The following is a 22,354-nucleotide window of genomic DNA, read 5'->3' on the forward strand; positions in this document are numbered from 1 at the left end:
CTGGCGGTGGGCAAGTTTATTCCACTTCATGCAGACACCGACCCACGCACTCGAGGCTCGAGGAGCTTGAAAATAATACACGGCCCCACGCGGTGTCCGACGGCCCCCCGGCCTTCCCGGGGGACGCAGACGCGGGGCCCCGCGGGGTCGCAGGCGAGGGTCCCAAAGCCTCCGTCCGGGAACAAGGCAGCGGTGCGGGTCCGCGTGGCGGGGCGGGGCCACGCGCGTCCTTTCTCCCCGGAGGAAAAGTGCACAGACAGGGCCGCGGCCCCACGGCAGGCAGGCCCCCCTCTCCCGGCGGCGGGTTGGCGGTGGGGGGCGGGCGGGGGGAGGGCCCCCGGGCGTGGCGGGCGGCGCCCCGCGGAGTCCCCGGCGCCCGCGCTCAGTCCTGGGCCTCCTCCGAGCGCCACTTGAGCGCGTGGTCCTTGTGGGCGTCGGGCAGGATCTGGTTGCGAATGCCCCCGAGGACGTTGGACGTGGCCTCCGAGGCCACAATGATGGGCTTCACCACCGTGGGCGGCAGCTGGCGGATCACGCCGCCCACGGCGCCCGTCAGCCCCTTCTGCTCGTGGCCGCGCGCCGCCACGTCGCAGATGGTTTGAGCCGTGTCCAGGATGCCCTGTGGAGGTCAGAGGTCAGCGCGGGGGCGGGGGGGGGGGCGGCGGAGGCGAGCGCGCGGGGGCGGGGGGCGGGGCCGCCTCACCTCACGCACGGTGTCGTAGGCCTTGGCCACGCCCTCCCGGAGGTCGGCGGGCGGCTGGCCTTTGCGCAGCCTCTGTGCGGAGCGCTTGTCCTGCAGCGAGCGGGAGACGGGCGCCGCCGGGGACAGGATGTCGTAGACGGTCTCGGCGGTGGCCTGCGGACACACACGGCGGCGTGGGGGGTGCTGCGCACCGCGCTTCCCTTGGCCTCACCCACGCGGGGCCTCCTGCTGGGGCTTTTCTCCCTGCGGGACTTCCCGCCATCTCCTCCCGTCCTCCCTTCTTCCCGATGGTGCGTGCCTCCAATGCCAGCCGCGGGGAAGCGGCGGCAGGAGGGTCTTGAGTTTGAGTCCAGCCTGGACACCCCCCCACCCCACCCCACCGGCTCAAATAAAAACCTAGCCACTCGGGAAGCTGGGAACTGAGGCTCATGGTTGGAAGCTAGCCTGGGTGGAAAAGTCCCTGAGACGTCCTTTTCCAATTAATCTCAAAAAAAGCTGAAAACGGAGCTGTGTGCTAGCCTTGAGTGAAGAAGGAAGCGCCAGCCAGGCACAGGCGGCTCACGCCCATGAGCCTAGCTACCCCGGAGGCTAAGATCGGAGGCTTGTGGTTTGAAGCCAGCCAATGCAGGAAAGTCCGTGTTATCTCCTATAAACCACCAAAAAGTCACAAGTGAAACTGTGGCTCAAGTGGTAGAACTCCAGCCTTGAGTGAAAAAAAACCCAAAGGACAGCACTCAGGCCGTGAGTTCAAGCCCCAGTACTGGCACCAATCAAACAAGCAGTAAGTAAATAAGCAAATAAATACAGCCCCCCCCCAAAAAAAAAACAAACAAACAACCCAACCAAACAAATCCTCTTCACAGGTAGGCGGCTTCTAACGCCTGTGACTTGCCGTAGACCGACTGCCTGTTGCCCTACCCGCTTCTTGCCTGCCTCCCCTTCTAAGCAGGCAGTGGCAGAGGGGACCCCCGGGGCGTGGATCCCACGGATTCCGCCGCTCCCTGCCCCCATAGGAGCACAGAACCCACGCTCACCTGGATCGCCTGGACCAGCCGGTTGCTCAGCTCCAGGGCCGCAGAGGCCGTGGATGAGCCGAAGGAGGCGGCCCCGCGCTGCAGCCCCCGCATGAGGCGGCCGTCCTTCCGGTACTGCTCAATGGGCAGCCACAGCAGGTCTCGAAACCCTTGGACTGGGGGACAGGGTGGTCAGAGAGGCCCACGGCCGCCCCGCCCGCAGCCAGCCCCCCCCCCCAGGACCCTCCTCCTCCTCCAGGGCAGCCTCTAAGCCACCTGAAAGTGAATGGAGTTTCAAGAGACCCCACACCCAAGCCGTGCTGCGCCTATCATTCTAGCCACTCAGGAGCTCAAAGCCAGCCCCGCCTGTGAAGTTCTTATTTCTGATGAACCGCCCAACGGCCCAAAGCCGAGATGTGGTTTAAGTGGTAGAGCACCAGTCTTGAGCAGAAAACATGAAGAGACAGTGCTCAGGCCCTGAGTTCAAGCCACAACAATGGCATAGAAACAAAAAGAAAAAAAACGAGGTCCAACCCAGACACTCACAGAGCTGAACCACCGAGTGCATGGGGCCCACGCCCCCCAGCAGGCCCGGCAGCTGGTTCTTGCGGATATCCTGCAACCACTCGTTGAGGGCATAGCCTAGCACCTTGTCCACACCCAGGAGCCTGGAAGGAAGAGGCCAAGGGTGAGGGGGGAGAGACACCGGGGCGCCAGAGAGCCGGGTGTCTGCAGGGCAAGCTCTGTGGGCACCCCAACTTCCCCCTGGAGAACCCCTTTTACAGAGGAGAAACGGAGGCCCCAAGGAGCGACAGCCTAGTCCAGGCTACACGGCCCAGAATAGAGCAGAGGACTGGGGGCCCTGAGGAAGGGCGGGGCGCTGTGGGCTCACCCATGCCGGCAACAGAGCCGCTTGAGCTTCAGCTCCGAGCAGTTGAGTTGGGCCAAGCCGATGAGGAGCCCAGCAAAAGTGCCCTGCGGTGGACAGGGGGGAGTGAGCGGGATGGAAAGCCGGCCAGTCCGGGACCCCTGGACACGGGAGTGGGTGGGACCCCCCCTCCCCCGGCCTGCAGGCCCTGCTCACCACCTGGTCCATGGCGACGTGCTTGCCGTGGTAATCCAGACAGATGGGCACCTCGGATGTGAAGCGGAACTCCCTGGGCGTGGGAAGGGGGGCGGGTAAGGGGGAACCTGTGGTCACTGACCACGGCCCCACGGTGGTCTGGCCCAGGACCCCCGGCCCACGCCCTACCTGAAGTAGATGGGCTGCTGCTCCGCGGCGGAGCCCCAGCTGCCGCCCGAGGCCTCCTGAGAGCCGCTCATCTCCTCCGGCTGCCGGTCCCGGGGGCTGCGGGGCCGGCCTCGGGCCTCAGAGCGAGCTAGCGACGAGGGGACAGGGACTCTGGGTGCCTGGCTGTCCGGGGAAGAGGCCCTGGACCCCGCCCCCCAACACCACCCGGCCCCGCCTCTCACCCTCGGAGGGCTCTCCTGGGAATATGGGGTTGATGCCGGCCGCCAGGCTGGTAAAGAAGTCCTTGAGGAAGAAGAGGGCGTCCTGCGGGCACAGTGGAGGGGTGGCGGGGTCAGGCCAGGCATGGCGGATGGTGGGGATCACACGGGGCCCCGCCCGGCCCGGCCCGGCCCACCTGGTCCACGTTGAGCCGCAGAGGCATGAGGGAGACGCGCAGACAGCACTCGGGCCCGCCGGGGCTGGCGGTGGGGGCCACGTGCAGGGCTTTGATGGTGAGCTGAGGACACAGGGCGGGCTCGGGATGCGTGCTGGCTCCCCGCGCCCCGCCCCCCAGCGCACTCGCCCCGCCCCCGGCCCGCGCGCCCCGCCCCCTCCCCTCCCCCGGCGCACTCGCCCCGCCCCCTGCCCCGCCCCCGGCCCGCGCGCCCCGCCCCCGGCGCACTCGCCCCGCCCCCAGCCCGCGCGCCCCGCCCCTTCCTCACCATGTTGGAGTGCGTGCGGCGGGGCAGCCGCTCGCTCGTGTGCAGGTGCAGGAACTTGTTGATCTGGGAGGAGGCCAGCCGGTCCCGGATCTCCAGCTCCTGCACGATGAGCACCTGGCGGGACAGCGGCCGCTCCTCCGGCTCCTGGCCGGGCGCCGGGGCCGAGTCGGCGTCCGTGCCCGGCTCCGGCTCCTCGGGATACACTTCATGCTGGAAACTCACCTGCGGGTGGAGGCAGGGTCTACCCTTCCCGTCCCGGCCCCACGCGGGGCCGTGCCACACGGGCACACCGGACTCCATCATCTCCCCCGAGTGGCACAAGTGCTGGTCCTGGGGCCTGAACCACACACAGCTCCACCCCGATGGTTTTGGGGGGAATTGGAGATAAGAGGAGTCTCGTGGACTCCTGGGCTGGCTTTGCACCTCAGACCTCGGCTTCCTGAGCCACTGGGGCCTGGCCGTCCTCCATCTTTACCTCCAGCCTTCTCACTACCTCACCCTCCACCTTCCTTCCCCACCGCACTCGCCGTACCGCAGGGGCCTTTGAGAGGTGTCATTTCCTCTGTGTGCTTTGCACCCCAGCCTGGCCTGCCCTCCCTTCTCTTTCTGGAAGCTGCTAGGTTAGGTCCCATTGAGTCTGTAAGTTCTACCCTAAGCCCTCCTGCAGCCCAGGCCCGGAGGCCGCAGGCGCCTGTCCCAAGGCTCCCGGGCAAGGACACAGCAACCGGGGCCACTCAGCAAGTGGGAGCTCCCCCCACTTTCTCTGGGTAGAATGCTCTGCCTCACACACAAGGCTGCCAGTCGGTCCCCCCAGAATCTGTCACACACACACACACACACACACACCAGCAATTGTCCAGTGCTGACTGCCCAGGTCTCGCTCCCCAAACCCCAGAGGCTCCACCTCACTCTGCTGAGTTAAACTGTCCAGGCTCGGCAGCTGTCTGTGAAGATGCCTGGCCCCCCTCCTCCCCAGCCCTGGCTTCGGCTCCTCCGAGCCCTGCGGCTGCGGGGAGAGCCCCCCCCCAGCCCACTCTCTCTCAGGTCTTGGCTCAGGAGGCACTCTTGCCCCACCCACCACGGGCCACACCACCAGCAGCCTCCTCTGGAGGGGGGGTTCCTGTTCTGTTTAGTGCTGGTCCTGGGCCTCACACCCCACTTGGCTTTTTCACTCACTCACGGCTGGTGCTCAACCGCTTGAGCCACACAGCTCCACTTCTGATTTTTTTGCTGGGGGAAAAAAAACCGTGAGACAAGTCCCAGGGCCCTTTCTGCCTGAGCTGGCTTTGAACCTGAGCCCCGAGTAGATAGGATTGCAAGCGCGGGCCCCGCGCTCCACACGGACCTTGCTGAGCCGGATCTCCACGAGAACCTGGTGCTGCCGCCCGCTGCCGCCTTGCGTGCGCCAGGAGTTCTGGGGCCGGCTGGGGCCGGAGCAGCGGGAAGGGGAGCTCCTGGGGCCTGCCAGGCCAACTCTAGCTCTAGGCAGAGGAACGGGGGACAGGCTGACCCAGAGGAAGCCTCTGCCCCCCGCCCCCCCGCAGCCCAGCAGGGGGCTTCAGCCTCCTCCAGTCCCGGGCAAGGAAGGAGAAACTCAGGTGGGGGAAGGATTGGGCATCATGGCTCCCACTGGCTTCCCCAGAGCCGGGCTGGTGCCCGCCACAGCCCCGGGTGCGCCGCCCCACCCCTCCTCACCTATGGCTGGGGTAAGGGCCGAAGTCTCGGCCCCCGTAGAGATGCCAGATGAGAGAAACCTCGCGCAGCACCACGCGGCTGCTGGGCACCGGGAAGTGGGCCGGCGCCCGCAGCAGGTCCGTGCTGCCCAGGGGCCGCGAGAAGTATCCGTCCTGCAGGACGATGGGACCTGGGTGCAGCTGCGTCACCACGGGCTCTCCGTCTCGGGGCTGCCGGAGGACACACACCCGAGTGGCACCCAACCCCAGGACGACCCGGAGGTGTCCCCGCCGAGCTCCGCCAGCCTCACATTCCCTGTGTGTGTGTGTGTGTGTCGGTCCCGGGGCCTGACCTTAAGGCGTGGGCATGGTCCCTAAGCGTTATTTTGCTCAAGGCCAGTGCTCTGCCACCTGAGCCGCAGCTTCACTTCCGACTTTCTGGGAGTTTATGGGAGGTAAGAGCCTCACAGGCTTCCCTGTCTAGACTGGCTTTGAACTGTGATCTCCCATCTCAGCTTGCTACCTAGCGAGGATCGCCAGCGTGAGCCGCTGTGCCCGGCTTTTTCTTCCCTATTTCTGACATACAGAAATGGCCCTCCTCGGTGACCACTGGAGAGCGGTGTGTCACTCCGGGCCCTGGGCCGATGGTGAGCTTGGACAGCTCCACTGGCTCTCGCAGGCACACTCCCCTACTACCCTTCTTTTTCATGCCCCTAGGCATCCCTGTCTCTTACCCAGCATGCCATGCTTCCTCCCCCTCCGAAACCCCACCTGCCCCCTGGAGCCCGGAGCCAAGGCTGCTGCCTGCCTGCTTCTCTCTCGGGGAGCTCTATGCCCGGCCCAGCTGGCCCCCGACAGCTGCCTGCCCCGCAGAGATCGCCCCGCGCCGGCCACGCACGCACGTACCGGAATGCCCAGGCCAGGGGCGTCGAGGATGCAGAACTCATCACTGTCCATGGTGTCTCCATCGCCCTCCTCCTCCTCCTTCTCCTCTGCCTTACCCTCGGGGCACGACCCGAAGGTGCCGGCAGGGCCCCCAGGAGGGGGCGAAGGAGCCTGAGCCCCACTCCCTTCACCTGGGAATAGGTAGACGGAAACGGGCGAGGCTTGAGGAAGGGGGTCACCTAGGGGAGAGAGAGGCCGGTGTGGGGAGAGGCTGTGGTGGGTGTCAGCTTGAGACGGCAGTGTCCGGAGCGCCCCCTCCCCACCTGAGGGCTGGGCCAGCTCCCGGAGGCTGCGCTCTGTGTCCAGGAGGGCATCCGTCAGGTCCCGCTGGTTGATGAGGGCTGTCTCCACGGGGGGGCACGAAGGCACGGAGGCCGGGCTCTCGGAGAGCTGGGCCAGGCGGGGGCGGAGGGGAACGGTGAGTGAAGGCCTAGAAGGAGGGGTGGCCCCGGGGGGCCCCCCCACCCCAGACCCTGAAGGCTCTATGGAGGGGCCTGGCCAAGCAAGGGTAGCCTGTGTGGCCAGGCCTCACCTGTACCTTCTGGCCGGCGATCTCCGTGGGGCTAGGGGGTCGGGGTGGGGGGTGAAGGTCGCCGGAGCTCGTAACATACTGGAGCAGGTTGGCCAGCAGGGCGCAGGAGTCGGCGCAGCTGTGCACGTGGACCACGTTGTTGGAGCAGCGCAACTCAAACAGCGGCTGGCTCTGCGGGGGGGGGGGGGGGGAGTGTCATCAGAGGAGGCCCCCCCCCCCGCTGGCCTGGAGGACATCACAGCTGGTTCCTGCCAGAGCGCTGGCAGGTTTTCCTTCAGGTGGTCAGCCTGTTGGTATCTCACTCAACAGATGGGCACACTGAGTCTCAAGAATCACTTGGGGGAGAAGGGGGTGGAGTGTGGCTTAGTGGTAGAGCGCTCGCTTAGCACGCATGAAGCCCTGGGTTCGATTCCCCGCCACCACATACACAGAAAAGGCTGATAGTGGCCCTGTGGCTCAAGTGGCAGAGTGCTAGCCTTGAGCAAAAAGAAGCCAGGGACAGTGCTCAGGCCCTGAGTTCAAGCCTCAGGACTGGCAAAAAAAAAAAAAAATCATGGGGAGTTTCTGGACACAGATGGCTCCTATCTACAATCCTAGCTACCCAGAAGGCTGAGATCTGAAACATTGACAAATGCGAGAGACTCATCTCAACTAATGAGCAAAAAGCTGGAAGTGGAGGTCTGGCTCTAGTGGTAGAGTGCCAGCCTGAATGAATTCAAGCCCCAGGACACACACACACACACACACACACACACACACACACACACACACCCCTACCCATCCAGGGGCAGAGGTCTCTTCCCAGGTGGGGCATTATCTCTCTGTACAAGGAGCCAGGCCCCAGGGCAGGGCTGGCTTTCACCCTGCCCACAGCTGCCCCCTGGTGGCTGGACTGAAACACATCCTGCCCATCCACCCGGTGAATGTGGAGGGGGGGGGGAGGCGCTCGGCCCCTGGACAGACACCCACACTCACCAGTTTGCCCTCGGTGCTGCCCTTCCAGGTTTTGATGACGAGCTCCAAGAGGTCGATGTCAAGGACGCAGACATAATCTGAGGCAGAAGGTGGAAGAAGGTCCTTAGTGCCTCCTTCCACGCAGCCCCCCGCGAGTGCGGGGGACACCAGTGACTCTGCGGTGGGCGTCTGGAGCCTGCTCCGCTCACCTCGCCGCAGATCCAGGCTCTCCACCTCACACTTGTCCGACAGGTACAAGGCAGAGTCATCGAGGATGAACCTGGTGGGGATCAGGGCTGAGAAGGGCCCAGGAGCCACTGCAGGCGGCTGCTCCAGGGCAGCCGGGCAGAAGCGGGGCTCCTGCGGGCAGGCAGAGGGCCCACGCCACCATGAAGCTGCTGGGGGGGGCTGGGGGGGCTCTCATCTGAGAGCGGGGGGGGGGGCGAGGGCTCCACCGGCCAGCAGCCCTCGCCTCACAGGCAGCGCTGGGAGAGCCCCGAGAACCTCCAGTTCTTTCTGGCTCTCCTCGTTGGGCCCTCCCACGTGTGGGGGCATCCTCTCCTCTCTACGGGTCATTTTCCTCACGTTCCCTTTGCAATCTCTATCCTCAGGTCTCAGACTCCTGGCCTTGAGTAGCTAGGATTACAGGCACGGGACACTAGTGCCTTACTTGTTTATATTTGTCCGTGTGTCTGTGTGTGTCCGTGTGTGTCCGTGTCCGTGTCCGTGTCCGTGTGTGTATTGTGTGTGTGTGTATTGTTGGCACTGGGACTTAAACTCAGGGTTTCACCTTCTTGATTGGCTCTTTTCATTCAAGGCTAATGCTCTACCATTTGACTCATGTCTCTGGTTCCAGCTTTTTGCTGGTTAATTGTAGATAAGACTATCTCAGGCTTGTCTTCCCCAGCTGACCTTTAAAGGGCAAAGTTATTGAGGCCTAGTTCAAGAATAAAAAATACAAAGCTGCTGGTGGCTCATGCCTGTAACCCTAGCTACTCAGGAGAGATCTGAGGATTGCAGTTCGAAGCCAGTCCAGGCAGAAAAGTCCCTGTGAGACTTATCTCCAGTCAAGCACTCAAAAAACCTAACGTGGCGCTGGGCGCGAGCCTTGAGCACAGAGAGGCTCAGGAACTGGGCCCAGGCCATGAGTTCAAGCCCCACAAAGGAAAAAAAAAGAACCAGGACTGGCAGAACGAAACAAGTAAAAAAGGCTGGGGTATGGCTTAGGTGGTAGAGCAATTGCTTATAGTATGTGAGACTTGCATAAAGTCCTTAGTCTACTTTACCCCATTACAAACTTCTTTAAGACGTTTTAGAATAAAAAAGAAAATCAATGTCGCTCACAATCTCTTACTCTAAATCCTGAGAAAACAACTGTACATATCTCCTGGTCTTTTTTTTTTTTTTTTTTTTTTTTTTGTCCTGGTACTGGGATTTTGAACTCAGGACCTCCTAGTGGTCCTACTACTTGAGCCATTCCCCTAGTTGCTCTCAATTTTTTTTTTTTTTTTGCCATTCCTGGGGTTTGAACTCAAGGTCTGAGCACTGTCCCTGAGCTTCTTTTACTCAAGGCTAGCGCTCTGCCGCTTGAGCCACAGCGCCACTTGGGCTTTGTTTCCCCGTTATGTGGTGCTGAGGAAGTGAACCCAGGGTTTCATGCACACTAGGCAAGCTCTCCACCACTAAGCCACATTCCCAGCCGTCAACATTTTTTATGAAAATCTTCCCTCATCCTGGATGATCGGGATAGCGATCCTCCTATTTACACTTCCGGTATAGCTGGGATGACAGCTGTACACTACCACACCTGACCTTTTATTGGCTGAGATAGACTCTTGCAAACTTTCCTACCATGGCTGGCCTTAAGCAAACAACAATCCTCTCAATCACAGCACTGCGAGAGCTAAGATGAAAGGCATGAGCCACTGTGAGAGCCCGAGAATCCAGGACTAGGAGGATGGGCGGCCTCCTCCCAGAACTCCGCGCGTTTCCTGGAAAGGTCAATCGTCCTGGCCTTGAGCCAAAGGAGCTCCTTCAGTCCCCAGGGCTCGCAAAACAATAAATAAATATAAATAAATAAGCTTTTGTGTCTAATTATTTTCACTAAGCATTGTGTCGTGGCATTTTCTCCAGAGAGAGAGGAGGGGGGGAGGGAGAGAGAGATTTTCTAGGGCTTGAACTCAAGGCCTGGCTCTGCCTCTCAGTTTTTGTTTTTTCTCAAGGCCAGCACTCTACCACTTGAGCCCCAGTTCCACTTCTGACTTTTGGGGAGTTTATTAGAGATAAGAATCTTACAAACTTTCCTGCCCAGGCTGACTTTGAACTGCAATTCCCAGAGCTCAATCTCCTGAGTAGCTGGGATTACGGGCATGAGCTACCAGAGCTCTCTTACAACCTAGCAACTTTCAGAGGTGAGATTACCAGGTCAGAAAGTACTAAATGCTTTAAGGTTCTGATTTGAGGGGCCCAGCACCCCTCCCGAAAAGTGGAAACAACTCAGGTTCCTAAGACGCATGTGACAACATAGGGCACCGTCGCCTGAAGTGCAGACAGGCTCAGAGAGGTCCTGGGAGGATACACAACCGATAAGCAGCTGCAGCCCGGCTGGCGGGGGGGGGGGGGGGTGTGCGGGAGTGGAGGAAGGATCCCAAATACCTGAGCAAGAAGGTGGACGTGTCCATGACGATGTTGCTGGAGAGGGTGAAGGTCTCGGCGGTGGCAAGGACGCGCACGGGGAGGTAGAGGGGCCTGGGGGTGTGGTGTGTGGGGGGGTCACATTTGGGCTGGGGCAGGCTCCTTGTACCCGAGGCCTGCCTGTGCCGCCCTCCCCGCCTGGGTACCTATAGTCCACGGCACAGGAGAACAGGTGCGTGTGCAGGACGGTGATGACCGTCGGGGGCAGGTAGCCCAGCACGGGGTCATCCAGCACGTCTAAGAACTCCAACAGCTTGGAGAGCAGGGTGGGAGGAGATGGTGAGGAGAGGTGGACACCTCCCTCCCCGAAGCCTACCTGGCCGAGCCCTAGTCTGCCCTCCGATCGGTTGCCCAACCCGGCCTGGCCTACAAGCCCACGGGCCTCAAGCCCAGCCACCCTGGCCCCGTGGGACCGCCCGCCCAGCCCCGGAGGCCGCCGTCACCGGGCCGCGCCTCTGCCCCGACCGCCTTCGCTCACCTGGGAGTACCAGCTCTGTTCGGGCAAGGCCATGTAGTGGCGCAGGGTGGCTTTGTAGAGCCGCAGCGTCACCAGGAACTCCTGCGGGTGGAGGCGCAGGCTGGAGGGTGGGGATCCCGGGGCCCACCGGACGCAGGGAGAGGGGAGCCCGCGGGGCGCACGCGGGAAGCGGTACCTTGATGTTCTTGTGGGGATCCAGGTGGATGCGCACGGCGGCCGACAGCATGGGGAGGCTCTGGCCTTGGCCCTGGCCCTTCCGGCCTGAGGACCCCCGCTCAGACACCCCTTCCTCCGATGGGTAGATGGTCGGGGCCAGGTGGGCCGGGGGGGGCGAAGCTGGGCAGCTCCAGGTGACTGGGCAGCACGGAGGCGTCCACGGCGGCTGGGGGGGGGGATCTCATGAGCTGTGTGTGCCCCGGCACTCGCCCCTCTCGCAGGCCCCCCGCCGCCTGAGGCCTAAGAGTTACGGGGTGCCCGGTCCCCAGCTCTCACACCTCGGTGATGGAGGGCCGCCTTCTCGGCTTCCACGCAGAAGTAGCCGAAGCCTGGCTGGCCGCGGTACTGGGACACGTTGAAGATGGTGCCGTGCTCCACATCCAGCACCAGCTCCCCGTGCCGCCCCTCCTGCCGGTTCCCAGCCTCGTCCTGCGGACGGCGCGAGCCCTCAGCAAGCCCGCTCAGCCCCGGAGCCCCGACCAGCCCGACTCCCGGAGACCAAACCATGCCCATCCGCCCGCTGCCTCGGGGCTTTGGGAGGAGGAGGGGCTGCTGAGTAGCTGAGGGGATGGGGGGGGTGGAGTGGCAGGGGTGAGTCCGGGGGTGGGGACGGTGGGGTTGGCTGGCCGCCCACGCCTTCTGCTCCCCCTCTCTGCTGTGGATTCGGGCTCACCTTAGCCTCGCAGAAGGCTGTGATCCGACCCTTCAGCACTCTCACCAGGGTCGAGAAGGTGCTCTGGGTGTGATGTCTCGGGGGCTCGGGGGCAGGGGCTTGGGGGGCACCTGACGCCCCTACTGAGAAGAACTTGACGTCTTCCTCATCAGAGTCTGAGTCTGGGGTGAGATGGAGGTGGCGGGGTGAGAGGCAGAGCGGCAGACCTGACCCCGCCCCCCCCCCCCCCCCGCCCCCGGGCCTCCCCATACCCAGCTTGAAGGCGGACTTGCACATTTTGAAGTTGTCGTGCCAGAAGCCGGAGGAGCCTGGGAAGCCCGAGGGGTGAGCGGCAGGGCCGGGGCTGGGAAGCAGGTCCGCGGGTTCCCACATGAGTAGGTCATTGTTGATCCTGGCATGGGAGGACGGGGTGTGGAGGTGAGGAAGGGCGGTGCCTGCCCCCTGCCCCCCCTCCGCCCGCCGCGGGTCCCCACCTGTTGTAGATGCTTTCGTAGACCTCTTTGCTGGGCAGGAAGACGTGTGCGCTGGGCAGGATTACTTCCAGGCTACAGCGGGAGGATGCCAGCGTCCGGCTCTGGAATGTCCTCATCTCCTCAGGGTCTCCAGGGATCACCATCTGGATGGGGGGGGGGGAGAAAGACGCTCAGCAGGAAAGGAAATGAGACATGCCAGGCAGACACGGCTCTAGGATCTGTGTTCTGACCTCTGACTATCCCTCTTTCCTTCCCTCCCTCTGCCCATCCCTCCCTGCCTAAGCCTCCGTCCCTCCACCTATCCATCCATCTACTTGCCCAAATGCCCATCTATCCACCCGCCCACCCACCCATCCCTCTACCTACCCAATGTACCCATCCACCCTCCTGCCCACCCATTCATTCTGAGAAGCCCATCTCTATTGCAGAGAGTGACATCCATTTAGGACCCAGTGCCAACAGAATGCCAGTCTTCATAGCTGCTCAAATGTGAGCTTTGAGTTCTCACAACAGCCCATGAGACAGAAGCCCTTGTGCCTATTCCCTGGAGGAGGAAACCGGTCTGCAGGTAATTCTCCACCTGGTGGTGGAGCCCGCAGAGAGCCTGGGCAGGCCTTCCCTGCCTCTCAGTCCTCCAGGGCACCCTGGCGATAGACAGCTGACTGGGGGCCCTGCCTGCACCAGTGCGCGCCCCCCACCAGGGGCAGGGTGGGAACTTCAGACTCCCTTCACGGGAGAGAAAGAATGAGATAAAATGCTCACACCACGTTGGGTCCCCTCACGCCCACCCCAGGTGATCATCGCCTCGGTCCACGGGCACACGGGTGGCTCCCACAATAGAGACAGACGACAGGGTGAGGGCCCCAGGAAGTGGTGGGGCGGGGCTTCACCTCCTCCGTCTCATACATGGTCCTCTTCGAGGAGAAGGGTGAGGGCTCAGGCTCCCGTAGCTCACATGGGCTCTCGGTGGACAGCTCTAGGTCCTCGCCCTTGTCCTGGCCTGTCTCCCACTGCGTGTCACTCGACCGGGGGTTCAGGGTCACCGCTACCCTGCCGGGCACAGGCCTGTCACTGGTCTGCAGGGCCCACGTGGGCCCAGGCTGGCCTCCTGCCACCCCCAACAGTGGCAGGAGCCCCTTCCTCTTCCGCCGTCTTTCCAGGGCCTCCACTTACTGTGGCAGGAAGTACTTGCGCCCGGTGCTCTTGGGGTCCACAGCTCTGGCAACCCTCAGGCAAGGGATGGGTGGCTTCTCTCCTTCCTCGTAGATTGCTGGGGGAGTGGGAGGTGGAGTCATCACCGATGCCTCTTTACTTGTTATTTCTGTCAGTCACGGGGCTTGAACTTGGGCCCCGGGAGCTGTCCCTGAGCGTTTGCACTCAAGGCTATTGCTCTGTCACATTGAGCCCCAGCGCCACTTCCAGTTAACTGGAGATGAAAGTCTCACGGACTTCTCTGCTCAGGCTAGTTTCAAACTGTGATCCCCAGATCTCAGCTTCTTGGTTAGCTAGGGTTACAGGCACGAGCCCCTGGTGCCTGGTGCCACTTTACTTTCCTTCCCCAGGGCTAGGGAGCAGGCCATGGTTTGGCAGTGGTCCGGTGCCCCAAGATGGCAATGGCCTGTGCCAGAGAGATGGATCCAACGGTCACCCACACCTTCCTGTGTCCCCAAGAACAGCGCATGCCAGGGCCGCTGGCCAAGTGTCCCCGGAGTTCCTTACCATGCAGGTCAGAGCAGGTGAGTTCCAGCCGGGTGGGGGCTGGGGGGCCAGGCCCGCTGCTGAGCTCCGACCGGAACTGGGGCTCACTCAGTTCCAGCCGCAGCTGCTCAGTCCGCACGGCCCGGCCCGCCCAGGGGTCCCGCTCGGGCCGCAGGTCAGCGATGGGGAAGCACAGCCGCAGCGTGGCCCGGGGGGCCGAGAGCCGGAACACTGTCTGCTGCTCTGTAGTCCACGGGGGCTCTGTCTGTGGAAGGGCGAGGATCAGAGATGCTGGGGCCCCTGCCACGGCGGCACGGCCAGAGAGCTGGGGCTCCGCTCGCTACCCCAGGCCCGGTGGGACATTTTTACCAGCAGGCCAGTGGGTGGCTTGTGGGGCGCAGTGGCCAAGTGCAGTAGGGCAGCCAGCCGGTCCAGGGACCCCAGCTCCACGTCGGCCTGGAATTCCGCCAGGTCCAGGACCACTTCTGAATGGCAATGGCAGGCAATGGAGCGCCGGGCCCGGCTCTAGGGGGGACAGGGATGTTCGGGTCATTGAGGGCCGTGGGGGAGACTGAGGCAGGGAAGGAAAGGGTTTCCTCAAGCAAAACCAAGCCTGAGCCCCCTCAAAGGGAGAAGAGCGTGGGGAGGGCACCCAGGAGGGCGCCGGGGGGGGGGGCTTTCTACACTGCCACCTGAAACCAATTTACTTAAGAAGTCACCAAATGCTGGAGGCCGGTGGCTCATGCCTGTGATCCTAGATACTCAAGAGGCTGAGACCTGAGGACCCTGTGTGAAGCCAGGCCAAGCGGACCAATCAGAGACTCATCTCCAACCAACCAGCCAAAAGCTAGAAGTGCAGGTGTGGCTCAAGTGGTAGAGCACCAGCCTTGAGTGAAAAAGCTAGGCAAGGGCATGAGGCTGAGTCTCTCTCTCTCTCTCACACACACATACACACACACACACGCGCGTGCGCATCACGGCACACTTGCCCCTTCTAGCCTCCAAGGCCTAGCAGGCCACTCTGAGCCAGGGAAGGGGAACCAGACCTCTATCTAGAAGGGCTCGGTCAGAGCGGCCAAGTCCACACACGAGGGCCCTGGGATGGTCTGGTGTGGCCTCGCTGGAGCATGGGGAAAGGAAGGCCCGGAGGGGGAGCAGAGACGACACCGACAGGCCCAACTGGGGTCAACACGCCAAGAGAAGAAACCAGTAGCCTCATCGTTTGGCTTGGCGGCGGGGGGCGGGGGGCGGGGGGGGGGGGGCGCTACCTTCGGCAGCCGGCGCAGGGTCTGTGTATGGCGTAGGTGGGCGCAGGGCCGCGCGGAGACCTGGGTGCTCAGGTTACTGGGGAAGCTCAGGATCTAGGATGAAGCAGGGGAGGCGAGCAGGGTCAGGCTGGCTCGCGTGCTCCCCCGCGCCCCCAGGGCCCCCCTCAGCCCCTACCTCTGTGTACTCGGGTTCTGCAGATCCCCTGGGCCACAGGCACTCCAGGACCTCCAGCTGCCCGAGGTGCACCTCCGTGGTGGCCGTCCGCCGGCCCCGGCTGCTGGCCCGCAGTTCCCAGGACAGCTGGACGGCTGTGCCCGTGAGCCTGCGGGTGAGGGGGTGGCTGTCAGAGGGCGGGCGTGGGGCCCCCCCGGGGGTCTTGGCAGGCCTCCGCCTCGGGCTGGGCTTATACCGGACATGGCTGCAGGGGCAAGCTTTCTGGAAGCGCGGCCGAAGGTGCTGGAAATCCCGGGAGCCAAAAGGCCCATCCTTGGTGGCATCAAACTCGGTAAAAAAGTGGGTAGCAAGGTCAGGTGGTCCGGGATCGGGGGCAGACGTCTGGAGCAAGGTCAGGGTCACACCACCCAAGGTCATCTTCAACAGCGAGTCGGGGCGCATGGTGCCCGGAACTGGAGTTGGGGCTGTCTTGCCTGAGGGAACAGGGGCGTCACCAAAGGCTCCTGGGAGCTCGGGGGACCCTGGGTGGGGTGACTGTTGGCCACGGGGCTGGGGGTGGGGCCAGGGGCTCTGGCTAAGCTGGACTGTGGGAGAACAAATCGATCTCGTTGCCTAGCTCCAGAAGGGGACTTCGTTGGGCAGAGGGCAACACCAACTATCTCCTGGCTCCATTTAACCCTTGGAAGGTTCCAGAAGGACTCACCAGTGTGGTAAAACACAGACTGGAAACCCGACCCACAAGTATTGCCTAAAATGACAGTCTGTTTATAGAAAGGGAAGCTGAGTCTCAAGTAATTTAAATAAGGAGGGTACTCGAGGCTCATGCCTAACTACTTAGAAGGCTGAGCAGCCAGCCCAGGCAGGACAGTCCCAGAGAGGCTCCAAATACTCAACAAAAAGCCAGAAGCAGAGCTGTGGCTTACGTGGTAGAGTGCCAGCCCTGAGCAATAAAGCTCAGGGACAGCACGTAGGCTCGGAACTGGCACCAAAGAGGAAGGAAGAAATAAGGGAGGGTAGAAAGGAGAGAGGAAGAGTGACTAAGAAGGGAGGGAGGTAAGAAGTGGGGAAGGAGGGAGAAAGGGAAAGAAAAGCAGGAAGAATTTAACTATTTGGCCAAGAGCACTGACTCTAGGAGCTGGGCTGCCCCTCACATCACCAGCTTTCTGGTCCCGGGAAACCGAGTCACCAGGGCCACCATCTGATGTCAAGGCCTCTTGGAGCCCCCCCTGCCCACTTCCCAGGTGCCTGGCTCACCAGCGGGGTGGGCTGGGGCGGAGAGTCGGTGGGAAGCCACGTTGCTGTGCACGGAGGAGCTGAGGTCTACGTCAGAGAGGGAGAGCTCGGAGACGGCGGAAGCCACGCTGCTGGTGAGGCCGGCCATGGAGAAGAAGAGGTCTAGGGGAGGGGGGCAGGGAAGGGGCGTTAGGAGTGAGGCGGGCTGGGCCCCAGGCTCCCGCATGGGCCCTGCACCCACCAGTACTGTCCAGGTTGAGGAGGGGGTTGGTCACGGGGTCTGGGCTGAGGGGCTCGGCCACGGCGCCTGCCTGCAGCTGCTGGTTCAGATCCTGTTCAATCAGCCACAGGTCTTCAGCACCCAGAGGGCGACTCTTGTTCAGCTTGTCAGCAAGGCCTTCCGCGTCTGGAGGGGAGGGCGCTTTACTCCAGCCCGGTTGCCATCCCTAACCCTCCCCCCCCCGCCCCCCCCCCCCCCCCCCCGTGGCCTAGAAGCCGCACCTGTGAGGCTGATGGCGCTGAGCAGGTCCTGGAGCTGCCGGAGCTGCTGCGGGGTCAGGAGCAGGTGCAGGGAGCCCAGCTGCCCTGCCACCTCCAGCTGGGGGGTGAGGGACAGCCACACGTGTCACTCCACCACTCTGAGAGCTGCTCCTCCCGCCTCTTCACCCCGATGTCAATCATCAGGCTATATTCTATTTGCTACCAAGTAGCTGCAGGAACCTGCTCACAACTTGACCTCTCTGAGCCTCCGTTTCTCTAATTCAAAGCAGGTCACAATTTTCCTTCTCTCTCTCTCTCTCTCTCTCACTTTTTGAACTGGACCCAGGACTTGAACTCAGGACCTGGGTACTCTCCTTTAGCTTTTTTGATCAAGGCTGATGCTTGAGTCACAGCTCCAGATCAGTCTCAGACTTTCCTCCCCAGGCTGGCTTCAAACTGAGATCCTCAGATCTCATATTCTTTTTTTTTCTTTTCTTTTTTTTTTTGCCAGTCCTGGGGCTTGAACTCAGGGCCTGAGCACAGTCCCTGGCTTTTTTGCTCAAGGCTAGCACTCTACCACTTAAGCCACAGCGCCACTTCTGGCCTTTTCTATATAAGTGGTACTGAGGAATCGAACCCGGGGCTTCATGTATGCAAGGCGGGCACTCTACCCACTAGGCCACATTCCCAGCTCAGATCGCACCTTCTTGATTCTAGGATTACAGGCATGAGCAACCGACACCCAGCTGTGTAATTTCCCTTTTTGACGCCATCAGCGGTGGGGTACGCTCGCTCATCTTCGGTGCCTGGTGACCTACCTTGGGGCCTGGGAAAGCCTCGTTCTGCTTCAGCTTCACTACCAGCTCCATGTACCCTGAGCAGCTACCAATCTGCAAGGGCGGCTCCGGCGGCTCTGCCTGAGAGGCAGAGGGGTGGGAGTTAGGAGACGGTCAGAGGAATCAGGGGGGGGGTCAGGGAGCTTGGGGGTGCGGAAAGCAGTCATCTACCTGTGAGGGGAGCTCCTCAAAGCACAGGCGGACCCCCGCCAGCTGCAGCAGCTTGTGCAGGAAGGCGGGCGGCTGGTGCACGTCCACGGGTGGGGCCTGGCCTGGGTCGCGCACCGACTCGTCACAGTACTCCAGCCTGGGGAGGGGAAGGTCAACCCTCGTCCTGGCCACCCCAGGCCTGGAGCCCTTTCTCCCCACAGTGTTGTGCTCTCGGGGGGGAGGGGGGGAGCCCGGCCTGCAAAGCTGCTCCCCCTACTCAGGCCATGCGGGCCTACGGCGTCCGGCGGGGACGCTCCGCCAGCCCTCTGACGCTCAGTCTAACCTCGCTTCTGGGGCCCAGGCCGCCCTGGACGGCGTGGGCTCAGGATGCCAGTGCGTGCTCCCACCGTGGCCCCAACCCCACTGCCCAGGAGCCGGGCTAGGGGTGAGGGCAGAGGCAGGGCCGGCAAGCAGCTCTCTCTCACCCTCCAGCCCCAGCCCCGCCGTACCTCTGCACGTGGATCTCCAGGGCCACGCCGTGCTCCCCACGGCCCGGCGAGTGCTCTATCCGCACCACGCTGTCCAGAAAGGTCACCTTGATCCTCCGCAGCACTGGGGGCGGGGGAGGGGAGGCTCAGGTCAGGTGAGGCAGCCAGAGGGAAGGCAATTCCCACTGTGGGCAGGAAGGGCTAAGTTCCTGTGGGGGGGCCCGGTCCTGGGGGCCGCGGAGGGGCCTGCTCACCTGTCTCGATGGTCTGAGCGAACATTTCCAGCCCCTCCAGGGGCTGCGGCGGCTCCGAGGGCTCAGGAAGCCCTTCCCGAAGACACTCCTGAGCCAGCTGCAGGCTCGTGGTCATGCACGAAGCCCAGCTCTGCGAGTCGGCACCCCCCGGCCCTGGGAAGAAGAGGGGGGTCTCAGGGCAGGCGGGTTCTGACAGCTCCTGGGCTCCTAGGCCCCCTCCTACCGCCTGCCTGTCCCCGCCTTGCCGGGCCGGGCCTCACCTGCGCTCTGGCGGGGCTGCAGCGTGAGCTGGAGGCCGGACACGCGCACGGTGCAGTGGTCAGTGAGCAGCGCGGCCCAGGGCACCGCCACCTCGATGGAGCCCACGAAGCCTTCCGCCAGCTCCAGCGGCGACTCCATCGACTCCAGCACCTCGTTCACCGACTGCAAGCGGGAAAAGGACACTGTCAGCTCATGGAACCCCCCAATCCAGCTGGCTTCCACAGCCTGCTCAGCCACTCAGCCTAGGAGAGGGTTCCCAGCTTTTTGGTCCCTCCACATGCTATGAGACCCTACCTGGGTTCATGCTGTTCCCTGGCCCTTCACCCCATCAACCACAGGTGCTCAACACTGAAGTCGGCCCCCACACTTCCCTCTCCATTCAGTTCAAAAGCACTTTCACCAGACACCTGGCATTGAGACTGCGTGGCCTCACCAGGCCAGGATGAAACCCAGAGGTGAGGGGGCGCCGGGGGGACCTGGGGTGGCTGCCGGGGGTGGGGGCTGAAGGGTGAAGAGAAGACAGCCAGGCAGAGACGGGTGGTGGTTTGTTCCAGGCATGGGAACAACCGGTGCACCAGCCTGTAGCCCATGCTCCCCCAGGGCAAGCACAGAGTTCAAGGGGAGAATTGTCCAGGACAGGGGCTGACTCGAATCCAGATGGATGCTAACATCTAAGATACGGAGTGTGGCTGTTCCTCTGAACACATGGCTGAACCCCCATTAAAAATGTTGCAGCTTGTCAGCCTTCTCCCGGTGAGCCCCCCCCCCCCCGCCCCCAAGTGTATATGCTACCGGCGAGGGTCTCGGTGAACTCATGAATGTTAAACAAGCACAGGCAGAGCTAGCAGTTGAGATCAAGGCCCATGGCTGAGGACAGAGATGCAGGAGACACTGGTCTAAGTACCCCACGTTCTACCAGGACTGAGGCTGGAGCCCAGGCCTTTCCCCCACCCCACCTGGAGTCTGCTCTGGGAAAGTTGATTAGCGGAGTAAAAGGGTTGGTTTGCAAAGTGCCTGAATTTTGTCAGGGGCCAGGTTCAAAACCAGCTTAGCTGGGAGTCTCTGCTGGTCCTCAAAAGTTAGGGCATAAGGAGTGGGAGTATTTTCTGGGGCTGAATGTAAATGCTTTCCTAATCTCAAAGACCACGGGCCACTGGGAAATTCTACCTACTCTCAGTCCACATTTGTTCCCTGTTGTTGTTCTGTCTCTGTGTCTGGCTTTCCTGTCCAAAAGGCCAGATCTCTAACACTAGCCAGAAAAGAAGGCTCTGCTCCCATGCCCACGTGCAGCTCTGGAACTGCTGAGGCCTTTATTGGGGACTCCTTGGCTGCTAAAGTCAGGGCACCGGACTCCCCCCGCCCCCCCCCCCATTTCTCCCTAGCAAGATCCTCTCTTCAGCTTCCTAAGGCCAAGCAGAGGGCGGATGGCCTCACCTCCCACAAGGCGCCCAAAAGGTAGGGATGCTGGATTCCAAGTCCCGCCCTAAACATCTGCATAGGCCGCCCAACTCCACCTCCCAAAGCAGGAAGTAGAGGCGGCAAGTCACACGAGGTGTTGATCAACAGGGTCTGACGCTTCTGTTGACATCGGCCACGGGAGGGGAACCCCACCCACCGGGCCAGGAGGTCGGGGCTCATTCTCCAACAGGTGCCCTCAGCAAGGCTCTGGACCCCTACCCTACCAGCCATCCCTCCCCAACTACCCCTCCCCAGCCCTGTCCCGGCCACCAGGGTCCCCTAATTCCTCATCACCCTGCTCAACTGAGTCCTCAAACTCGGTGTGATCATGCCAGCCTTCTCCAGACGAGTGACATCCCACCCTCTCAGCCTGTTTCTCCCAAGGAGAAAGGAGGCAGGGACTCCTTCACTCCCAGCTCCAGGATCTGATGAGGAACGGAGGCGACCTCGGTGGTGCCCGGAGAGGGCCCGACTCCCCGGCCTCTCCTCGCCCGGTGCCCGGCCCTCCAGCCCGACTCCTCCTCCGGGCACTGCCTTCTCGCCCTCTGCACCTTCCTGAGCTCGGGCACCGCTCCTCACCCAGTTCTCCAGGTGGATATCCCGCAGGACAACGCTGCCCTTGTACAGATCCAGGCTGAGTTGGTCCAGGCTCAGGTGTTCTTGGAAGAAGTGACCCAAGTAGTGGTGTAGCAAGTAGCGGCAGACCCGTTCTTTGACACAGTTCGACCATGGCCACAGCCATCGTGACATCTCGGGGAACGCCGGGGCCCGGCCGCCTCCGCTACCGTCCGCCGGCGATCCCTGTCCGGCTGCGCTGTTCACTAGAGCCCCCGGCTCACCCCGCCGCTTCTCTCGGCGCCAGGCCGCGCCCCTAGACGCGCGGCCACGCCCCCCACGCTCGCTCCCATTGGTCATTGCAAGAGGAGCGGCCCGCTGATTGGCCGAGGGGGGCGGAGCCTTCGGGAGTGAAAAAGAGCCTGGGCTCTCAGCGAGATACCAGGCTCTCCATCATCGTTTACGCCTGCGTACAAGTGTTGTGTGGGAGGACCTTTAACCTCCCTTCCCCAGGCTTCGGGAAGACTGTTGGGGGTGGGGGGTGGGGCCGCCCGCCCTCGCGGGAGTGCGCATGTGCGGGCTCGTAGCGCACCCTCAGGGAGTTGGGGAGGATTTAAAGGGCCTTCGCGGGGAGCGCCCCACGGCCCGGGTCGGTCGGTGTGGACGCACAGCCAGGGAGCGTGCGGGCGCGTTTGGTGACATGCTTTCCACCATCCTCCATCCCATTCGGCTCTTCTGCTTTCTCTTCTTTTGGGCTGGCCATGACTTACTCTCCTCCCCGCCTCGGCCTCTCTCCCCGGGTGGGAGCCGAAGCCCGGGGAGTCACGCCCGGCTTCCGTCCCCCGTCCAGACACTTCTCAAAGGGATTGCTGTTACCACCTGGCAGATTAGAAAACAGCCCTCGGGGCTGGGGAGTGGCCTGGAGGTGGAGCGCTTGCCAGGCTGGCTTGCAGCCCTGGGTTCGATTCCTCAGCACCCCATAAACGGAGGAAAGCCGGAAGAGGAGCTGTGGCTCAAGTGGCAGAGTGTCAGCCTTGAGCAAAAAGAAGCCAGGGACAGTGCTCAGGCCCTGAGTTCAAGGCCCAGGACTGGCAAAAAGAAAAAAACAGGCTTAGAGCCCCAGGACTGCCAAAAAAACCCAAAACAAAACAGGTTTAGGAAGGTCTCTTACCCCAGCTGGAAGCCAGTTAA

General features: G+C 62.5%; 1 protein-coding gene across 1 annotated transcript; it reads right to left on the reverse strand.

Moving 5' to 3' along the window:
• Nucleotides 1–338: 338 nt before the first annotated feature.
• Nucleotides 339–21,702, reverse strand: Atg2a (autophagy related 2A). Its single transcript, XM_048360217.1, is given in 42 exon segments — nt 339–619; nt 704–856; nt 1,738–1,892; nt 2,263–2,384; nt 2,609–2,691; nt 2,801–2,873; nt 2,969–3,095; nt 3,190–3,271; nt 3,363–3,464; nt 3,670–3,891; nt 5,015–5,150; nt 5,365–5,573; nt 6,249–6,466; nt 6,551–6,677; nt 6,826–6,990; nt 7,795–7,871; nt 7,983–8,053; nt 10,429–10,521; nt 10,614–10,720; nt 10,946–11,026; nt 11,121–11,273; nt 11,275–11,327; nt 11,440–11,590; nt 11,835–11,995; nt 12,086–12,225; nt 12,308–12,450; nt 13,198–13,357; nt 13,481–13,577; nt 14,027–14,270; nt 14,375–14,530; nt 15,274–15,366; nt 15,449–15,596; nt 15,684–15,921; nt 16,703–16,843; nt 16,923–17,087; nt 17,183–17,279; nt 17,980–18,078; nt 18,169–18,304; nt 18,657–18,759; nt 18,890–19,042; nt 19,150–19,312; nt 21,188–21,702. Coding segments are annotated over 42 exon segments (5,970 nt in total). The 5' UTR covers nt 21,524–21,702; the 3' UTR covers nt 339–382.
• Between the last annotated feature and the right edge of the window lie 652 nt (nt 21,703–22,354).

Source organism: Perognathus longimembris, chromosome 13 (genome assembly GCF_023159225.1).
Source record: "Perognathus longimembris pacificus isolate PPM17 chromosome 13, ASM2315922v1, whole genome shotgun sequence".
Classification (NCBI taxonomy): Eukaryota; Metazoa; Chordata; class Mammalia; order Rodentia; family Heteromyidae; genus Perognathus; species Perognathus longimembris.